This window comes from Vipera ursinii (genome assembly GCF_947247035.1).
Source record: "Vipera ursinii genome assembly, chromosome: 15".
Classification (NCBI taxonomy): Eukaryota; Metazoa; Chordata; class Lepidosauria; order Squamata; family Viperidae; genus Vipera; species Vipera ursinii.
In genome coordinates this window covers 6,346,950-6,366,182 of record NC_139528.1, presented here as the reverse complement: position 1 = coordinate 6,366,182, position 19,233 = coordinate 6,346,950, and the positions used below count along the sequence as shown (strand labels likewise).

At 44.9% G+C, this 19,233-nt stretch overlaps 1 protein-coding gene across 1 annotated transcript; it reads left to right on the top strand.

Annotated features, from left to right (window-relative positions):
• Positions 1-1,270: 1,270 nt before the first annotated feature.
• On the top strand, positions 1,271-10,469 carry LOC310647221 (cystatin-like). Its single transcript, XM_083374292.1, has 3 exons — positions 1,271-1,587; positions 4,995-5,123; positions 9,981-10,469. Exons 1-3 carry the CDS (start codon positions 1,366-1,368, stop codon positions 10,056-10,058), a joined length of 429 nt encoding a protein of 142 aa, XP_083230418.1. The 5' UTR covers positions 1,271-1,365; the 3' UTR covers positions 10,059-10,469.
• The last annotated feature ends 8,764 nt before the right edge of the window (positions 10,470-19,233 follow it).

The window sequence follows — 19,233 nt, the reverse complement described above, 5'->3', positions numbered from 1 at the left end:
CAGAATTCCCCAGCCAGCAAACTTGGCAACTTTTAAGACTTGTGGACTTCAACTCCCGGAATTCCCCAGCCAGCAAACCTGGCAACTTTTAAGACTTGTGGACTTCAACTCCCAGAATTCCCCAGCCAGCAAACTTGGCAACTTTTAAGACTTGTGGACTTCAACTCCCGGAATTCCCCAGCCAGCAAACTTGGCAACTTTTAAGACTTGTGGACTTCAACTCCCAGAATTCCCCAGCCAGCAAACTTGGCAGCTTTTAAGACTTGTGGACTTCAACTCCCAGAATTCCCCAGCCAGCAAACCTGGCAACTTTTAAGACTAGTGGACTTCAACTCCCGGAATTCCTCAGCCAGCAAACCTGGCAACTTTTAAGACTAGTGGACTTCAACTCCCGGAATTCCCCAGCCAGCAAACCTGGCAACTGTTAAGACTTGTGGACTTCAACTCCCAGAATTCCCCAGCCAGCAAACTTGGCAACTTTTAAGACTTGTGGACTTCAACTCCCGGAATTCCCCAGCCAGCAAACTTGGCAGCTTTTAAGACTTGTGGACTTCAACTCCCAGAATTCCCCAGCCAGCAAACCTGGCAACTGTTAAGACTTGTGGACTTCAACTCCCGGAATTCCTTAGCCAGCCAGGGCTGACAGAGGAATTCTGGGAGTTGAAGTCCATAAGTCTCAAAGTTGCCAGGTTTGCCTGCTTTAAAGCCATCCGTGCAAAGAGAGTCTCTCTCTCTCTCTCTTTTTTTTATTAAAGAGTTTTACAAAAACAAAATTTTACAATATATCCCCAAATCCCTCCCACCCCAAACCCACCCACTTTCCCCCCCCCCCGCCACTTCCCAGAGCTAAATACAGGATTATAGTTACAATAATCATATTCTAAATAAAAATTATGCATAACATACAATTAACCAAATTCTTATATATCCTCTTTATATGTGCACAATTTGAATCTCTAATTTGCTTTACTCAAATTTTGATCTGTAGTTGCGGTGCCAACCTTTTGATCTGACTTCCACCTAGCTTTCAATTGGGTACATTGAAACCAAGAGTAACTTATGTTTTCTTGTCTTCACTCCTCTACTGGTTTAAGTTGCCAATCATTCTTTTTTTCTTTTCTTTTTTTTTTAACCCAGCAAAATATCCCTTGCTTTTCTTCCGGGCTCTCTTCGGCTTGATTAAACTCCCACGCGGAAGCGGAGCAGCAGCCGCGGGGGCGGGGCTTCTCGGGAATGGGCGGGGCCTGGGGCAAGTGGGCGGCGCCCTCCGCTTAAGAACTGGGCTACCTGCGTCAAATCTGCTCCGGAGCGACGGGTTGGCGTTGCTCGCTCTGCTTACCTGCCTGCCTGCCTGCCGGACCCATAATGCACTCCCGGCTGCCTGTGGCGGCCCCTCTCTGCCTCCTGCTGCTGCTGCTGCTGCCGCCCTGGGCGCTGCCGGCCCTCATGCCCGGGGGTCTTTCCCCCCGAGACGTCGCGGATCCCGAAGTGCAGGAAGCCGCCGCCTTCGCCGTGGAGAGATACAACGCGCGCAGCGCAAACGGCCACTATTTCAAGGCGCTGCGCGTGGCGGAGGCGCAGTCCCAGGTAGGGGGGCGATTGGGGAGTGGGTGGGTGGGTGGGTGGGTGGAAACAGCCTCGTTGGGTCTTTTTGGAATGGAATAGAATAGGAATTAAAATATAGAATACGGATAGAATAAAATAGGGATTAGAATATAGAATACAGATAGAATAGAATAGGAATGAGAATATAGAATACAGATAGAATAGAATAGGAATGAGAATATAGAATAGAACAGGAATTAGAATATGGAATACAGAATAGAATAAAATAGGGATTAGAATATAGAATACAGATAGAATAGAATAGGAATGAGAATATAGAATAGAACAGGAATTAGAATATGGAATACAGAATAGAATAAAATAGGGATTAGAATATAGAATACAGATAGAATAGAATAGGAATGAGAATATAGAATAGAACAGGAATTAGAATATGGAATACAGAATAGAATAAAATAGGGATTAGAATATAGAATACAGATAGAATAGAATAGGAATGAGAATATAGAATAGAACAGGAATTAGAATATGGAATACAGAATAGAATAAAATAGGGATTAGAATATAGAATACAGATAGAATAGAATAGGAATGAGAATATAGAATAGAACAGGAATTAGAATATGGAATACAGAATAGAATAAAATAGGGATTAGAATATAGAATACAGATAGAATAGAATAGGAATGAGAATATAGAATAGAACAGGAATTAGAATATGGAATACAGAATAGAATAAAATAGGGATTAGAATATAGAATACAGATAGAATAGAATAGGAATGAGAATATAGAATAGAACAGGAATTAGAATATGGAATACAGAATAGAATAAAATAGGGATTAGAATATAGAATACAGATAGAATAGAATAGGAATGAGAATATGGAATAGAACAGGAATTAGAATATGGAATACAGAATAGAATAAAATAGGGATTAGAATATAGAATACAGATAGAATAGAATAGGAATGAGAATATAGAATAGAACAGGAATTAGAATATGGAATACAGAATAGAATAAAATAGGGATTAGAATATAGAATACAGATAGAATAGAATAGGAATGAGAATATAGAATAGAACAGGAATTAGAATATGGAATACAGAATAGAATAAAATAGGGATTAGAATATAGAATACAGATAGAATAGAATAGGAATGAGAATATAGAATAGAACAGGAATTAGAATATGGAATACAGAATAGAATAAAATAGGGATTAGAATATAGAATACAGATAGAATAGAATAGGAATGAGAATATAGAATAGAACAGGAATTAGAATATGGAATACAGAATAGAATAAAATAGGGATTAGAATATAGAATACAGATAGAATAGAATAGGAATGAGAATATAGAATAGAACAGGAATTAGAATATGGAATACAGAATAGAATAAAATAGGGATTAGAATATAGAATACAGATAGAATAGAATAGGAATGAGAATATGGAATAGAACAGGAATTAGAATATGGAATACAGAATAGAATAAAATAGGGATTAGAATATAGAATACAGATAGAATAGAATAGGAATGAGAATATAGAATAGAACAGGAATTAGAATATGGAATACAGAATAGAATAAAATAGGGATTAGAATATAGAATACAGATAGAATAGAATAGGAATGAGAATATAGAATACAGAATAGAATAGAAAAGGAATTAGAATACAGAATAGAACAGGAATTAGAATATGGAATATAGAATACAGAATAGAATAGGAATTAAAATATAGAATACAGATAGAATAGGAATTAGAATATAGAATATACAGTAGAATAAAATAGGAATTAGAATATAGAATACAGATAGAATAGAAAAGGAATTAGAATACAGAATACAGATAGAATAGGAATTAGAATATAGAATAAAACAGGAATTAGAATATGGCATATAGAATACAGAATAGAACAGGAATTAGAATATAGAATACAGAATAGAAAAAATAGGAATTAGAATATAGAATATAGACTACAGAATAGAATAGAATACAGAATGGAATAGAATAGGAATTAGAATATAGAATACAGAATAAAATAGGAATTAGAATATAGAATATAGACTACAGGATAGAATAGAATAGGAATTAGAATATAGGGTATAGAATAGAATAAAATAGGAATTAGAATACAGAATACAGATAGAATAGGAATTAGAATATAGAATAGAACAGGAATTAGAATATGGCTAGACTTAATTTAATTTTATTTTAATTTTATATTGGATTGTTTTTAAATTTTGCCTTGTAAACCGCCCTGAGTCCTTTGGGAATAGGGCGGTATATAAACCGAATAAATAAATAAATAAATATAGAATACAGAATACAGAATAAAATAGGAATTAGAATATAGAATACAGAATAGAAAAAAATAGGAATTACAATATAGAATATAGACTACAGAATAGAATAGAATAGAATACAGAATGGAATAGAATAGGAATTAGAATATAGAATACAGAATAAAATAGGAATTAGAATATAGAGTATAGAATAGAATAGGAATTAGAATATAGAATAGAATAGAATACAATAGTATAGAATAACAGAGTTGGAAGGGAACTTGTAGGTCATCTAGTCCGACCCTCCCCCCACAATAGCCAAAGGTGGAAACGGGGTGTGTGTGGGGGGGGGCTGTGGGTACAATGGAGGAGAACTGGGAGGATGAGAGGTAGTTTAAGGGGGGGTCTACCTGGGGAGGGATTGTGGATTGTGGACCGAAAGGGCCTGCCAGGTTCATATCTGAACAGTTCCAGGTGGTCCTCGACTTACAACAGTCCATTTGTCAAAGCCGTTCAAAATTACTCCGGCACTGGAAAAAGGGATTTGCTATCAATTTTCACACTTAAGGGCCGTGGCGGCATCCCCCAGGGTCACGGCATCAAAATTCAAGACGCTTGGCAACTGACTCCTATTTATGACGGTCGCGGTGTCCCGGGGTCACGCGATCCCCTTTCTGATTAGCAAAGTCAGTGGGGAAGCCGGTTTCACTTAACAACGCATCGACCGCGGCGATCCATTTAGCGACTGTGGCCAGAAAGTTCGTAAAGTGGGACAAAGCTTCCCTTAACCTGACTTAGCAACAGAAATTTTGGGCTCCGTTGTGGTCGTAAGTCGAGGACTACCTGTACTGCAAGTGTGGGTCTGGGGTGGGGCAGCATCGAGGGGGTGGGCAGCCTTGTTGGGTCCTCTGGAATAGCCAGTTGTTTAGGGGGGTGTTCTATGGAGGGACCGTTATCCTGGATCAAAAGGATTTCTGCTGTTTCTCTCTGAAACAGAAATATTTCCTTTTAAACTGATTTTCCTGTTCCTCTCTCGCCATAAACTGCTATCAATGAAGCTGAACAGGTTCTGGGTTTTTCCCCTGTAATTTATTTAAAGTCACATTACTGTTTGTTTGTTTTGTTTTTTAAATCCAGGTCGTTTCCGGGGTGAAGTATTATCTTAAGATGGAGTTGGTGAAAACAACATGCAGAAAGACGGTCGGCAAGCCAAAGCTGTACCAAGAGATCCAGAACTGCAGTCTCCCGCCGGAGAATCAGCAGGAGGTGAGATGATTAGATGCCAAAATATGCATTTAACATGGGACAAAAGCTACCTTGTTTGTAGGTCAGCCGCCCCAACCCCCCCCCCACCCTCTGTAAAAACAGATTTAAATTCTTTTCATGGATGGTTTCACTTCAAAACAAACGGGAAGCTGAGCTGTACGAATGAGAATTAACCTAATTGGGTTAAGGATTTCCCCCCCCCCTACAGCCTGAGTAGCTTAAGGGGTCAGTTGTGGGCCAAGAGTGTTGTATGAAGGCAGAGAATTGTGGAGAGCAGCCCCCCCCGAAACACAGTTTTTTTAAAAAAAAAATCCCATTTATATCCCGCCCTTCTCCGAAGACTCAGGCCGGCTTATTTTTTTTATTTTATTTTTTATTTTAATTCCATTTGTATCCCGCCCTTCTCCGAAGACTCAGGGCGGCTTACAAGCTTAGCAGTAGCCTTCATTCTATGTCTATGCCTGCTTGTTAGGGCTTTCACACACACACCCCAAGCGGCATTTTTACAAAGTCAGCTTAATTGCCCCCAACAATCTGGGTCCTCATTTTACCTACCTCCGAAGGATGGAAGGCTGAGTCAACCTTGAGCCTGGTGGGACTCGAACCTGCACTAATTTTATTTTATTTTATTTTATTTTAATCCCATTTATATCCCGCCCTTCTCCGAAGACTCAGGGCGGCTTACAAGCTTAGCAGTAGCCTTCATTCTATGTCTATGCCTGCTTGTTAGGGCTTTCACACACACACCCCAAGCGGCATTATTACAAAGTCAGCTTAATTGCCCCCAACAATCTGGGTCCTCATTTTACCTACCTGGGAAGGATGGAAGGCTGAGTCAACCTTGAGCCTGGCGGGACTCGAACCTGCGCTAATTGCAGGCAGCTGGTGTTACTTGAGGCATTCGCCCACTGCTCCACCAAGGCTTACAATCTAAGCACAAATCAATGTGCTTAGCAAGTTGTTGGGGCAGCAGGAATTTTGAATTGATCCAGCCCCCACGGGACCTGACTGATCAGGCCCCCCCCCCAAATCCACTTATGACTTTATACTCTGGCAAAACTCCAGTATTTGCCATGGTGGTGGGATTGGATTAACCTAGATGGATATTCCAGGGGTTGGGTGGGAATTGTGACTTGGATAAATCCGAAGATGAATTAAAGCTGTCTCCAGATTTATTATGCCACGTGAATACAACAAGTGGGCATCCTTGGCTCTATATGGTTTTCTGGCAAATTGGTCTACTGTGATTCTTGTACCTGTGGCAGGAAAAACCGAAGGTACAAGTACAGATTGGGCAAAACCTGACTCAAAAACAGTCATGGTGAGGAATCGTAGTGGACGATCGCTTTAAACGTGAGCCAGCCGTGTGCGGCAGCAGCCCCCCAAAGCTAATACAATCCTTGGCTGTATAAACAGAGGCATGGAATCGAAATCACGTGAACTATTAGTACTGCTTTATAAAGCCTTAGTAAGGCCACACCTGGAGTATGGCATCCAGTTTTGGTCACCACAGTATAAAAAAGATGTTGAGACTCTGGAAAGAGGGCAGAGAAGAGCAACAGAGATGATCAGGGGACTGGAGGCTAAAACATACAAGGAACGGTTGCTGGAATTGGGAAGGTCTAGTTTAATGAAGAGAAAGACGAGGGGGGACATGATAGCAGTCTTCGAATATTTGAGGGGCTGCCCCAAAGAAGAGGGAGTCAAGCTATTCTCCAAAGTGCCTGAAGGCAGAACAGGGAGGAACAGATCGAAACTAATCAAGGAGAGAAGCAACCTGGAACTAAGGAGAAACATCCTGGCAGTGAGAATAATTAGCCGGTGGAACAACCTGCTTCCAGAAGTCGTGGGTGCTTCATCACTGGAGAATGTTTTTAAGAAGAGATTGGGCAATCATTTGTCTCAAACGGTGTAGGGTTTCCTGCCTGAGCAGAGGGCTGGATTAGAACACAGGTCCCCAACCTTTTAGGCACCAGGCACCGGTTCCAGGGAGGGAGGTTTTTCCGCGGACTGGAGGGTGTGTGGTTTTGTGTGCTGCCTGCATCCGGCGAATGGGGCTTTGCTTCTTTGTGTGGACCGGTTGCCGACATGCCGTGGACCGGTACTGGTCCACGGACCGGGGGTTAGGGATGCTTGGACTAGAAGACTTCAAAGGTCTTTCCAGTTTTATTCTGATTAATGACTTCCAGTGGCAGCCAGGCAATCATCCCAGAGCAGCTATTTGGGAAAGGTCTGTGGTTTCTCAATGGGCCAATTGCACAAATATTTTGGCTACTGAGGAATGAGCTTACACTATGAGGCCTAGGGTGGAGCTGAACCATCCCGGATGGATCTCTGTCATCGGTTGATCGACAGACAAAACAAGGCTGGGTGTGGGCACTCAAAGGCAAAGAACGTGGCAAGTTGGTCCTTCCTTCGTTTAAAAGATTGCTCATCTTCCATCTGATGACTAGCCTGGTGTCTCATCTCAAAACAATTTTAAACAAGTCACCTGAGACCCAGTAGATTCCCCTTCTTCCCTTTTAGGCTGCAATGAATTCTAAAAACTTGGCCTGCCTTGGCACCGAAAGGGAGCAGAGGGGGTGAAAAAGGGATTTTGTGTCTCACCTTTCCTTTCGTAACCCTTCTTAAGTTATATTTTATCTAGTTTACATAGCTGCCCATTATGCAAACGACTCTGGGGTTTTTTTGGATTGTTTTTGTTTTGCTACGATTTGTTAGGATTAGGGGTAGGCCTTGGCTTATTCACTGACCGTTCATCCAGGTGGTTATAAAACTATTAAGATGCGCCCTGCAATCTCGAGGCAAATCTAGACGGCACACTAAAAAGCAGAGACGTCACCCTGTCAACAAAAGTGCATATAGTCAAGGCTATGGTCTTCCCAGTTGCAATGTATGGAAGTGAAAGCTGGACCATAAGAAAGGCTGAGCGCCAAAGAATTGAGGCCTTTGAACTCTGGTGCTGGAGAAGACTCCTGCGAGTCCCTTGGACTGCAAGGCGATCAAACCGGTCAGTCCTAGAGGAGATCAACCCTGACTGCTCTTTAGAAGGCCAGATCCTGAAGCTAAAACTCAAATACTTTGGCCACCCAATGAGAAGGAAGGACTCACTGGAGAAGAGCCTCATGCTGGGAAAGGTTGAGGGCAAGAGAAGAAGGGGACGACAGAGAATGAGGTGGCTGGATGGAGTCACTGAAGCAGGAGGCGTGAACTTAAATGGACTCCAGAAGATGGTAGAGGACAGGAAGGCCTGGAGGAACATGGTCCGTGGGGTCGCAATGGGTCGGACACGACTTCGCAGCTAACAACAACCGCAATCTCGCCTTTGCTCAGTTGTGGAGGCTGGCTGCGTTAGGCCCCGCAGGCAATTGTCAAATGTTTTGCTGAAATGCACAGGCTGGCGCTGGCTAATGACCACATTCCTACCAAGTTCTCTGGATTAGGTTGCTTAATAACAATATCTGTTTGAGGATCTTGCCCAATAAAGCATCAAGCTGACAGGCCTGCAATTTCCTGAGTTTTACTCCAGTTCCTTTTTTGGATGGCAGACAGTCCCCAGTCATTGGGGCTACAGCTTCCTTCACGCTTAATATAGAATAACGGAGTTGGAAGGGACCTCGGAAGGTCATTTAATCCAGCCCCCTGCTCAAGCAGCAGACTCTTTTATGTCATTTCAAATGATTGCCCAATGATCAACCTCGGTTGATGAAGCACCCAGAGCTTCAGGAGGGGAAGCTGTTGCACTGATTAATTGCTGGCGCTGTCAGGAAATTTCTGCTTAATTCTAGGTTAGATAGGCAGCTCTTCGGATGCTGCCTTCCCAAGAGCTGGAAGGGACCTTGGAGGTCATCTAGTCCAACCCCCTGCTTGAGCAGGAGAGTCTATACCAGTGATGGCGAACCTTTTAGAGACCGAGTGCCCAAACTGCAACCCAAAATCCAATTATGTATCGTCGGGTGCCAGGTGGGCGTGGCCCATTGGGTGGGCGTGGCCCATTGGGTGGGTGTGGTTGTGGTGGTAACGGCAGATTGGGTGGGACTAAAATGTTCAATTAATTCCAACTTTGCGAGATCTTTTTTTTCCCCCGAGAGAAGTTGAAATTGATTGATTGAACCTTTTTTTCCCCGCACACTGTGGCGGAGGCCTAAAGCGAAAAGTTTTTATAAAAGCCAGCTGAAGGCCTAGGACTGGGGCGACGGCGCGCGTGCCCACCTGTGGCACATGTGCTATAGGTTCGCCATCATGGACTTAGGGTTACCTGTGTTTCCTAGTAAAATACATGGGAAAATCCCATTGGAGGAAAATTCCACTTAGGGTTAGGGTTAGGTCACCATGAACTCAGAGCAAAATGGACATCGCCAACAAACCCGGAGCTTTTGGGTATGGTTAGGAGGGCACGTACTTTTCTAGGTTGCCCAATCTATGTTTCCTGGTAAAATACATGGGAAAATCCCATTGGAGGAAATAGAATAGCCAGCCGACAAACCCAATGTCATAACTGCTAAGCCACGCGGTGGCCTCATTCTATATAAATAGAGAACAAACCCCACTCCCTTCTAGCACTGATGATGTTACCTAGTTGGGTCATGAAACGTCTGCAAGAAAATCAAGCTCAGAGAGCACCAAGGACCCCACAGTTATTCATCCTCCTCCTCCCGACACCATTCCCTTCTAGCACTGATGATGTTACCTAGTTGGGTCATGAAACGTCTGCAAGAAAACCACCAAGCTCTGAGCGCACCAAGGACCCCTCCCTTCAACCCTGAGCTACAAGTAGTCTTTCCATTGAGAGTTGAGATGCCCCCAACCATCGCAAGCACTAATGATCTGGGTTTTTCCTTCTTTTTTCTCTTTTAGAAACTAACTTGCCAGTTTGAAGTCTGGTCCCGTCCTTGGCTGCAGTCGACATTGTTGACTAAGATGAGCTGTAACTAGTCTGGACAGCTGGGATGGACTTACAAGACGACCCCCGATACTGGCAAACGGTTCTGTGTGCGTCCAGCCGCCGTTTGAGCTGAATTTACAGCAAGCTTTGCTTTTTCCGTTATGATCCTTATATTTATATATATATATATATATATATATATATATATATATATATATATATATATATATATATATATATATATATATATATATATATATATATATGTATACGGCCCTTCGCAAATCATGAATAAAATGATTTGCTTAAACCCCAGTTCACGTTTTCCACGAGATACAGCATATGGGGGGGGGTCTTCTGTTCTCTAGTTTTCTTTGCTATTGTTTTAGTTAAAGGGAAGGCAGATCCATATTTTACTCAGTTGGTCGTTAATTAGTCTTAAATAAAGCTGTCAGCGTGATGCTCTGGCTTGTGTTCCGTTCTTATCCAAATCCCATCCGACCTTAATAATTTGACACCCACAACACAGTGGAGGGAGGGAGTAAGGGAAGGGAGGGAGGGAGAAAAGGAAGGAAGGAAGGAGAGATGGGTTGGAAGGGAGGGAGGGAGGGAGGAAGGAAGGAAGGAAGATAGTTTGAAAAAAGGAGGGAAGGGAAGAAAGGAAAAAAGAAAAGGGAGAGGAAGGAAGGAAAATTGGAGGGAAGGGAATGAAGGAAGCAAGGAAAGAAGGAGAGGGAGAAAGAAGAATCGGAGGGGAAGGAAGGAAGGAAGTTGAAAGGGAGGGAGGGAGGGAGGAAGGAAGGAAGGAAAGAGGTTGGAAAGAGGAAGGTGGGTGACGTGCAGACAACACATACCTCATTTTCATTTCATTTTCATTTATTATATTTGTATACCGCCCTTCTCCCGAAGGACTCAGGGCGGTGAACAGGGCACATATAAAAAGTACAGAATACAAAAATTTAAAAAGAATTAAATAAGAGCCCAAGCTAAAACAGTAAAAAATATAAAAATCCCCAATAAAAACCCCAGCCCATCCCCCATCAGGCCAGGCCGGCTTGTTCAAACAGGTAGGTCTTCAGACTGCGTCGGAAGGAGCGAAGGTCCGGTGCCATCCGGAGCTCAACCGGCAGCTGATTCCATAAGGCCGGAGCACCCACAGAGAAGGCCCTCCCACTGGGGGCCACCAGACGACATTCTCTGACCAGAGGCACCCTGAGGAGACCCTCTCTGTGGGAGCGCACAGGGCGGAGGGAAGTTGACGCCGGCAGCAGGTGATCCCCGAGGTACTCCGGACCCATGCCATGTAGGGCCTTGAAAACCATTACCCAAACCTTGGACCTCACCCAGAAGACAACTGGTAGCCAATGCAGCTCGCGGAGCAAAGGTGTAACATGGGAGTACCGGGAAACTCCCAAGACAACTCTCGCGGCTGCGTTCTGTACCAGCTGGAGCCTCCGAGTGGTCTTCAAGGGTAGCCCCATGTAGAGAGCGTTGCAGTAGTCCAGACGAGAGGTCACGAGCGCATGAGTGACCATACACAGGGCATCCCGGTCTAGATAGGGTCGCAACTGGCGCACCAGGCGAACCTGGGCGAAAGCCCCCCTAGTCACGGCCGCTATATGGTCTTCCAGAGTAAGCCGCGAATCTAGGAGGACTCCTAAGTTGCGAGCCCTATCTACGCCCTATCTACGGGGGGGTAAAGGCTCACCCCCCTTTGATTAATACCTGCCCTTTGCAGTCCCATCTGTGTACAGTTCAGGACCTCAGAGACAGAACACAGAACAGAACACAGTGTTGTGGGCAAGATCTGCTTTAATTCCTACATATTTTAATCTTGTGCTTTACATTTTAAATTTTACGTCGCATCGTATGCCTTATTTTAATTCTGACGCTTCTGACATGAACAAACAATCTCGTGTGGTCAGAGAACCCGATAAAAAAAGACGAGCTGTTCGGCTTTTGTGAACAATATGGGAGTCTTCAATTTCATTTATTTATTAAATTTATAGGTTGCCCATCTTACTGCCAAGCCTCATTGGTAGATGTGTCCACATACAAGTAATCCTTGTTTTACAGCCACAATTATCCCCAAATGGCAAAGAATCTTTCTTTCTTTCTTTCTTTCTTTCTTTCTTTCTTTCTTTCTTTCTTTCTTTCTTTCTTTCTTTCTTTCTTTCTTTCTTTCTTTCTTTCTTTCTTCCTTCCTTCCTTCCTTCCTTCCTTCCTTCCTTTCTTCCCTCCCTCCCTCCCTCCCTCCTATATCTCTGAATTTCTTCTAGTAATTACTGTATGCTCAACGGCCAAGGCATATTCACTGGCATAATATGCCAATTGGAGTAGAGTATGGGGGGGATCAGTGTTCTGTAAAAATCTTACTTGTGGTTCTTGAAAACTCTCAAACGGATCAAACAACCCCAGAGAAAAGTTTCCAGAAGTTTGGAAAATACCTAGTTTGGGTTCTGGATGGTGACGTTCCAGCCAAGGATGCTTCCGGGATCTCTGATGGCGTCTCCTCCTTGGAGGTGGGACAGTCCTGGGTCGCCCAGTCAGCGCTTCCCACACTCCATAAATGACACAGGAAGCATGCAAAGCATCTTTGCGGAAAGAACGGAGTGGACCGCCATTCCCTGATGAGAACGAGGAGATGGGGAAACTGCAGAAGACATGGATGAACGCCTTCTCAAAGGTTTTGACCTGGCACTGGGCAGCCACTGAGACACCCCCCGAATCTCTCTTAATGCAGTCTATGATTAGAAAAACGTGGGACAATCCCGCTCTGAAGGACGGAGAATCGCCACAGACACGCGGCCTCGGATCACGTTGGCCTTTTTGGCCGCTGCGGCACCCTGCTGGCTCCTATTCAAGCGATACGAGGGTGTGGGTGGTCTTCGTTTTTCTAATGGTTTTTGAGAAGTTTTTAAAGGGATTTTAAGAAGTGGTTGGACAGCCATTTATGTTCGGAATAATTCTCCGCCTTGAAGAGTGGGTTGGGCTAGAAGACCTCCAAGATCCCTTCCAGCTCTTTTCTTCTGTTCTTAAAATGCATCAATGGCGGGAGAGAATCAAGAAGTGCTAAGACCGCTTTATAACGCCTCGATAAGTCCACACTTTGAATACAGGCAGCCCTCGACTTACGACCACAATAGAGCCCAAACTTTACGTTGTTGGTGCTGACGACGAACAGGAAACTTCTGCCATTGGTAGCCTGCTGGCAGGAATGGGGCTTATAGCTTATCTATGTCTTCTGGTTTCCTGTATTTTTTTTATCAAGCAAAAACTCAGAACCTGCCCAGCACTGTTAACAATCTTAATTGTGGTTCTTGAAAACTCTCAAATGGATCAAACAACCACAGAGAAACGTTTCCAGAAGCTTGGAAAATACCCAGTTTGGGTTCTGGATGGCGACGTTCCAGCCAAGGATGCTTCCAGGATCTCTGATGGCGTCTCCTCCTTGGAGGTGGGACAGTCCTGGGTCAAAAAGACCCCCTGGGAGGGCCAAGGAATAGCCCAGGGCAGACCCCTCTTTCCCCCAGTGGGGCAGAGCAAAGTCTTTTAGCCAGAGGCTTTCTTGAACAAGCCACGGTGTCTTTGTGCTCTGGCTGTGAAACCACGAAGGCTGGATGGGATTTGGGCAAGAAAGGAAGACAAGACGGAACGTCATGAGGATAGCTTTATTAAGACTAATGAACTGAATGAGCAAAATGTCGATTCTTCTCAAAGATGAAAATGATAGGAAACAGAAGCGCAAGAAAAGGCCTCCCGTGTGTGTCAAGGAACAATTTCAGAAACTCAGAAAATGTGAATTTTGGGCTTAAGCGAACCACCCCATTCCCCATTTGTGTCAGAAGAAGCAAAGCTTGCCGTGAACGCAGCTTGCACACCAGAACTCGCTCGGCTGCTGGACACCCTCAGATTCCTTCGCCTGGCCATTAAGGGGTCCTTCGGAATTTAACTGTTCTCACAGTCTGTGTCCGCCAACTTCATTTCTTTTGACACAGGACGGACTATGACTTTAAAGTAGCACATTGTTTCCTGGAGGGGAACGAAAGAGAAATACAGAGTTGGAAGTGACCTTTGAGGTCTTCTAAACCAACCAACCCTTCCCCCCATCCCCACCCCGCTCAAAAGACCCTGAACCATTCCAGACAAACGTTTGTCCACTCTCTTCTAACGTAAACCTTCATTGACGGAGCACCCACAACTTCTGGAGGCAAGCAGTTCCACTGGTTTAATAATTCTCCCGGTTAGGAAATTTCTCCTTAATTCTGGGTTGCTTTTTCCCCTTGTTCAACGTCCATCCATCATTTCTGGTCCTGCCCTCTGGTGCTTTGGAGAGTTGGTGGACCCCCATCTTTTTTTGTGGCAGCCTCTCAAACAACAAACACTTTTGTCGTGTCACCTCTAGAGTTTAGAATTGAAATCCTCCATGAAAACAAAGTCTGCTTTAGAGAGTTGGCGGCTGAGGTCAGACCAGTCAGGTTTGATCCGTTTTGAAACCGCAAATATATCATTGGAACGTGGCATGTAAACTCACCTTCATATCCCCTATAAACTCCTTACATTGCTGGATCTTCCTATATGTCATTGTCTCACCAATCTTCTTTTTACATACTGTTATCACCATCCCGACAGTAAGATGGTATTCGATCCCATTAGCCACCTGGATTTTAAAATAATAACTACATGAGATTTTAATTACTTAGAAAACATGGTCAGCTTTGTGGGTTGCGACCCGGAAAGGACGCTATGCCTCCAGAGCAGCAAGAACGAAAGTTGAAGAGGAAATATTTCTCTTAAAAGATGCAAACAGCGGAAAATCACGTCTTTTGGGTCCACAAGAACAGCCCCTTTCTCTAGAACACCCCTTAAAGATCCCTCAGCCCCCCCCCATTCTTGTATTGTTTCCAGAGCAATTCCACCTCCTTTGCTTCCTCCAAGGACCCAACAAGGCTGCCCCCCCGAAAAATATTCCCCTCCCCACCCAGACACATACGTGCAATAGCTTTCCAAATACAGTCGGAACTTTTTTGTTTACAACACCTCCATGCACGTTCGAGCAATTTCGAGTCCTTTGGCGCTAACTCCAAAGAGCCAATGAGCCCCCCCAGCCCCCCAACCCCCCCCAAACCCCAGATACACACCTCTTTGCGAGCCTGCTGACGGCCCACATGCTTGAAATAGTTGGAACTTTTGCCCTGGTTGTATTGCTCCACGGCGAAGGCCAGGGCTTTCTGCACCCCCGGATCCGTGCGGGGCGCCTTGGACAAAACCCCGGGCATCGGGACTGCCCAGAGGAGGCAGAGAAGGGGCAGGATGGATAGCTTGGAGTGCACCATGGGGCTGGCGAGAGAGAGGAAGTAGAGCGCGCAAGGCCAACTGTCTCCCTGGACCGGCTTCGACTCTTTGCCTTAGTTCTGCAGTAGCCCCAGGTGGCAGGGGAGCTTACCTGTGGGGAGGCCACGCCCACTCTCCAGAAGCCCCGCCCCCACGGCTGGCACTGGGCAGCCACTCAGACAGCCCCGCCAATCTCTGTTAATGCAGCCTTTGATTAGAAAAAGGGGAAAGTCCATTTGCCTCCCGCAAAAATCAGGTGCTGGAGGACGGAGAATCACCACAGACATGCAGCCTCGGATTGCGTTGGCCTTTTTGGCCGCTGCAGCACCCTGCTGGCTCATATTCAAGCAATACAGGGGTTTGGGACATCTTCTTTTTTCTAATCGCGGGGCCCAAGCTCAGCCCCACTTTCCAGGCAGTCCTCAGCTTCCGAACACAATGCAGCCCAGCATGCATTTTGCAAAGTGGGACATTGGATAAGTGACTTTTTGTCCCATTTGGCGACCGTTCTTGCCACAGTTGTTAGGGGAAATGGCTGCATTTGTTCAGTTAGCCCCATGGTTGTTACGTGAATCCTGGCTTCCCCCATTGACTTGGCTTGCCAGAAGGACACACTGATCCTGGGACACTGTGACCGTCATAAATATGAGACAGTGGTCAAGCATCATGTGACCATGGGGAGGCTGCAACAGCCCTAAGGGTGAAAGATGGTCATAAGGATTGAAATATCTACAAATTCCTGCCCAGGCCAAGGATACCTATGTGTTCTTGTCAACATATCATCCCCTCCCTCCCTCCCTCCCTCCCTCCCTCCCTCCCTCCCTTCCTTCCTTCCTTCCTTCCTTCCTTCCTTCCTTCCTTCCTTCCTTCCTTCCTTCCTTCCTTCCTCCCACATTCTATATCCCTGATGGTCTCACAGTAACTATGCCCAACTGGCAAGACACATTCACTGGCACAATATGCCAATTGGAGTAGAGTATGGCAAAGACGCAGTGTTAATTCTGTTAACAATCTTAATTGTGGTTCTTGAAAAATGTCAAACAGATCAAACAACCCCAGAGAAAATTTTTCCAGAAGTTTGGAAAATACCCAGTTTGGGCTCTGGAGGATGATGTTCCAGCCAAGGATGCTTCCAGGATCTCTGATGGCGTCTCCTCCTCAGAGGTGGGACAGTCCTGGGTCAAAAGGACCCCCTGGGAGGGCCAAGGAAAAGCCCAGGGTAGACCCCTCCTTCCCCCAGTGGGGCAGAGCAAAGTCTTTTAGCCAGAGGCTTTCTTGAACAAGCCACGGTGTCTTTGTGCTCTGGCTGTGAAACCACAAAGGCTGGATCGGATTTGGACAAGAAAGGGAGACAAGACGGAACATCACGAGGATAGCTTTATTAAGACTAATGAACTGAATGAGCAAAATGTTGATTCTTCTCAAAGATGAAAATGATAGAAAACAGAAGCGCAAGAAAAGGCCTCCCGTGTGTGTCAAGGAACAATGTCAGAAACTCAGAAAATGTGAATTTTGGGCTTAAGCGAACCACTCCCTTCCTCATTTGTGTCAGAAGAAGCGAAGCTTGCCGTGAACACAGCTCGCACACCAGAACTCGCTCGGCTGCTGGATACCCTCAGATTCCTTCGCCTGGCCATTAAGGGGTCCTTCGGAATTTAACTGTTCTCACAGTCTGTGTCCGCCAACTCCATTTCATTTGACACAGGACGGATTCTGACTTTGAAGTAGCAGATTCTTTTCTGGAGGAAAATGAAAGAGAAATACAGAGTTGGTAGGGACCTTTGAGGTCTTCTAAACCAACCAACCCCTCCCCCCACCCACCCACCCCCGCTCAAAAGACACTGAACCATTCCAGACAAACATTTGTCCACTCTCTTCTAACGTAAACCTTCATTGACGGAGCACCCACAACTTCTGGAGGCAAGCAGTTCCACTGGTTTAATAATTCTCCCGGTTAGGAAATTTCTCCTTAATTCTGGGTTGCTTTTTCCCCTTGTTCAACATCCATCCATCGTTTCTGGTCCTGCCCTCTGGTGCTTTGGAGAGTTGGTGGACCCCCATCTTTTTTTGTGGCAGCCTCTCAAACAACAAACACTTTTGTCGTGTCACCTCTAGGGTTTAGAATTGAAATCCTCCATGAAAACAAAGTCTGCTTTAGAGAGTTGGCGGCTGAGGTCAGACCAGTCAGGTTTGATCCGTTTTGAAACCGCAAATATATCATTGGAACGTGGCATGTAAACTCACCTTCTTATTGCATAGAAACTCCTTACATTGCTGGATCTTCTTATATGTCATTGTCTCACCTATCTTCTTTTTACATGCTGTAATCACCATCTTGACAGTAAGATGGTATTCGATCCCATTAACTGCCTGGATTTTAAAATAATAAGTACATGAGATTTTAATTACTTACAAAACATGATCAGCTTTGTGGGTTGCGACCCGGACAGGACGCTATGCCTCCAGAGCAGCAAGAACGAAAGTTCAAGAGGAAATATTTCTCTTAAAAGACACAAACAGCGGAAAATCACATCTTTTGGGTCCACGAGAACAGGCCCTTTCTCTAGAACACCCCTTAAAGATCCCTCAGCCCCCCAATTCTTTTTTTTTAATTAAAAAGTTTTACAAAAACAAGATTTTACAATATATCCCCAAATCCCCCCCACCCCAAACCCGCCCACTTCCCCCCCCACTTCCCAGAGCTAAATACAGGATTATAGTTATAATAATCATATTCTAAATAAAAATTATGCATAATATACAATTAACCAAATTCATAATGTGCTTTAACTCCCCTTTAACATAACTACATACAAAATGCCAATAACAATATCCCTCTAAAATCTACTCATAAGCTAAATGGAACTTTTTAGTCCCATATTTATTCTGAATATAATCTATCCATTTCCTCCAAACTGAAATATATCTTTCCTGTGAATGATCTTTCAAGTAAGCAGAAATCTTAGACATTTCTGCAAGATTCGAAACTTTAAACACTCATTCTTCTATAGTAGGCAAACTATCCTTCTTCCAATATTGTACCACCAGTAACCGTGCTGCTGTTATCATATTCAACATCAAGATAAAGCTTTCTCCGCAATTGTTTTTATTGGGTATTGTTGTAGACTGTGATGTTAAAGAAACCAATTTGAACCCCCCCCAATTCTTGTATTGTTTCCAGAGCAATTCCACCTCCTTTGCCTCCTCCAAGGACCCAACAAGGCTGCCCCCCCAATAATATCCTCCCCCCAGACACATACATACAATAACTGTCCAGATACAAACAGTCGGAACTTTTGTGTTCACAACACCTCCAGATAGACACTTTCTGTCGGTGAGAACAATCCACCCATGGAACGGGAAGTCGCCTTCAGATGTTGTGGGAGTTTCATCCCTGGAGGCTTTCAACAAGGCACCGGACTGCCGTCGGTCAGAAACGGTGTAGGTTAGGGTCTCCTGCTTGGACAGGGGTGGGTGGGACTAGATGACCTCCAAGGACACTTCCAACTCCGTTATTCTAAATTGCCTCCTGTCCTTCCAATTCCCTTCTGTTGCACCTTGGAGCAATTTCGAGTCTTTTGGCGCTAACTCCAAAAAGCCAACGAGGCTGCCCCCCCAAGCCCCCTAAGCCCCCCAAGCCCCCCTAACGCCCCCCAACCCCAGGTACACACCTCTTTGCGCGCCTGCTGAAGGCCCAGATGCTTGAAATAGTTGGAACTTTTGCCCTGGTTGTATTGCTCCACGGCGAAGGCCAGGGCTTTCTGCACCCCCGGATCCGTGCGGGGCGCCTTGGACAAAACCCTGGGCATCGGGAGTGCCCAGAGCAGGCAGAGAAGGGGCAGGACGGGTAGCTTGGAGTGCACCATGGGCCTGGCGAGAGAGGAAGTAGAG

Coding starts and splice junctions, on each gene's coding strand:
- LOC310647221 (XM_083374292.1), top strand. CDS start 1,366: ATGCACTCCCGGCTGCCTGTGGCGGCCCCTCTCTGCCTCCTGCTGCTG. Junction 1,588..4,994: donor TGGCGGAGGCGCAGTCCCAG/GTAGGGGGGCGA, acceptor TTTTAAATCCAG/GTCGTTTCCGGGGTGAAGTA. Junction 5,124..9,980: donor CGCCGGAGAATCAGCAGGAG/GTGAGATGATTA, acceptor TTTCTCTTTTAG/AAACTAACTTGCCAGTTTGA.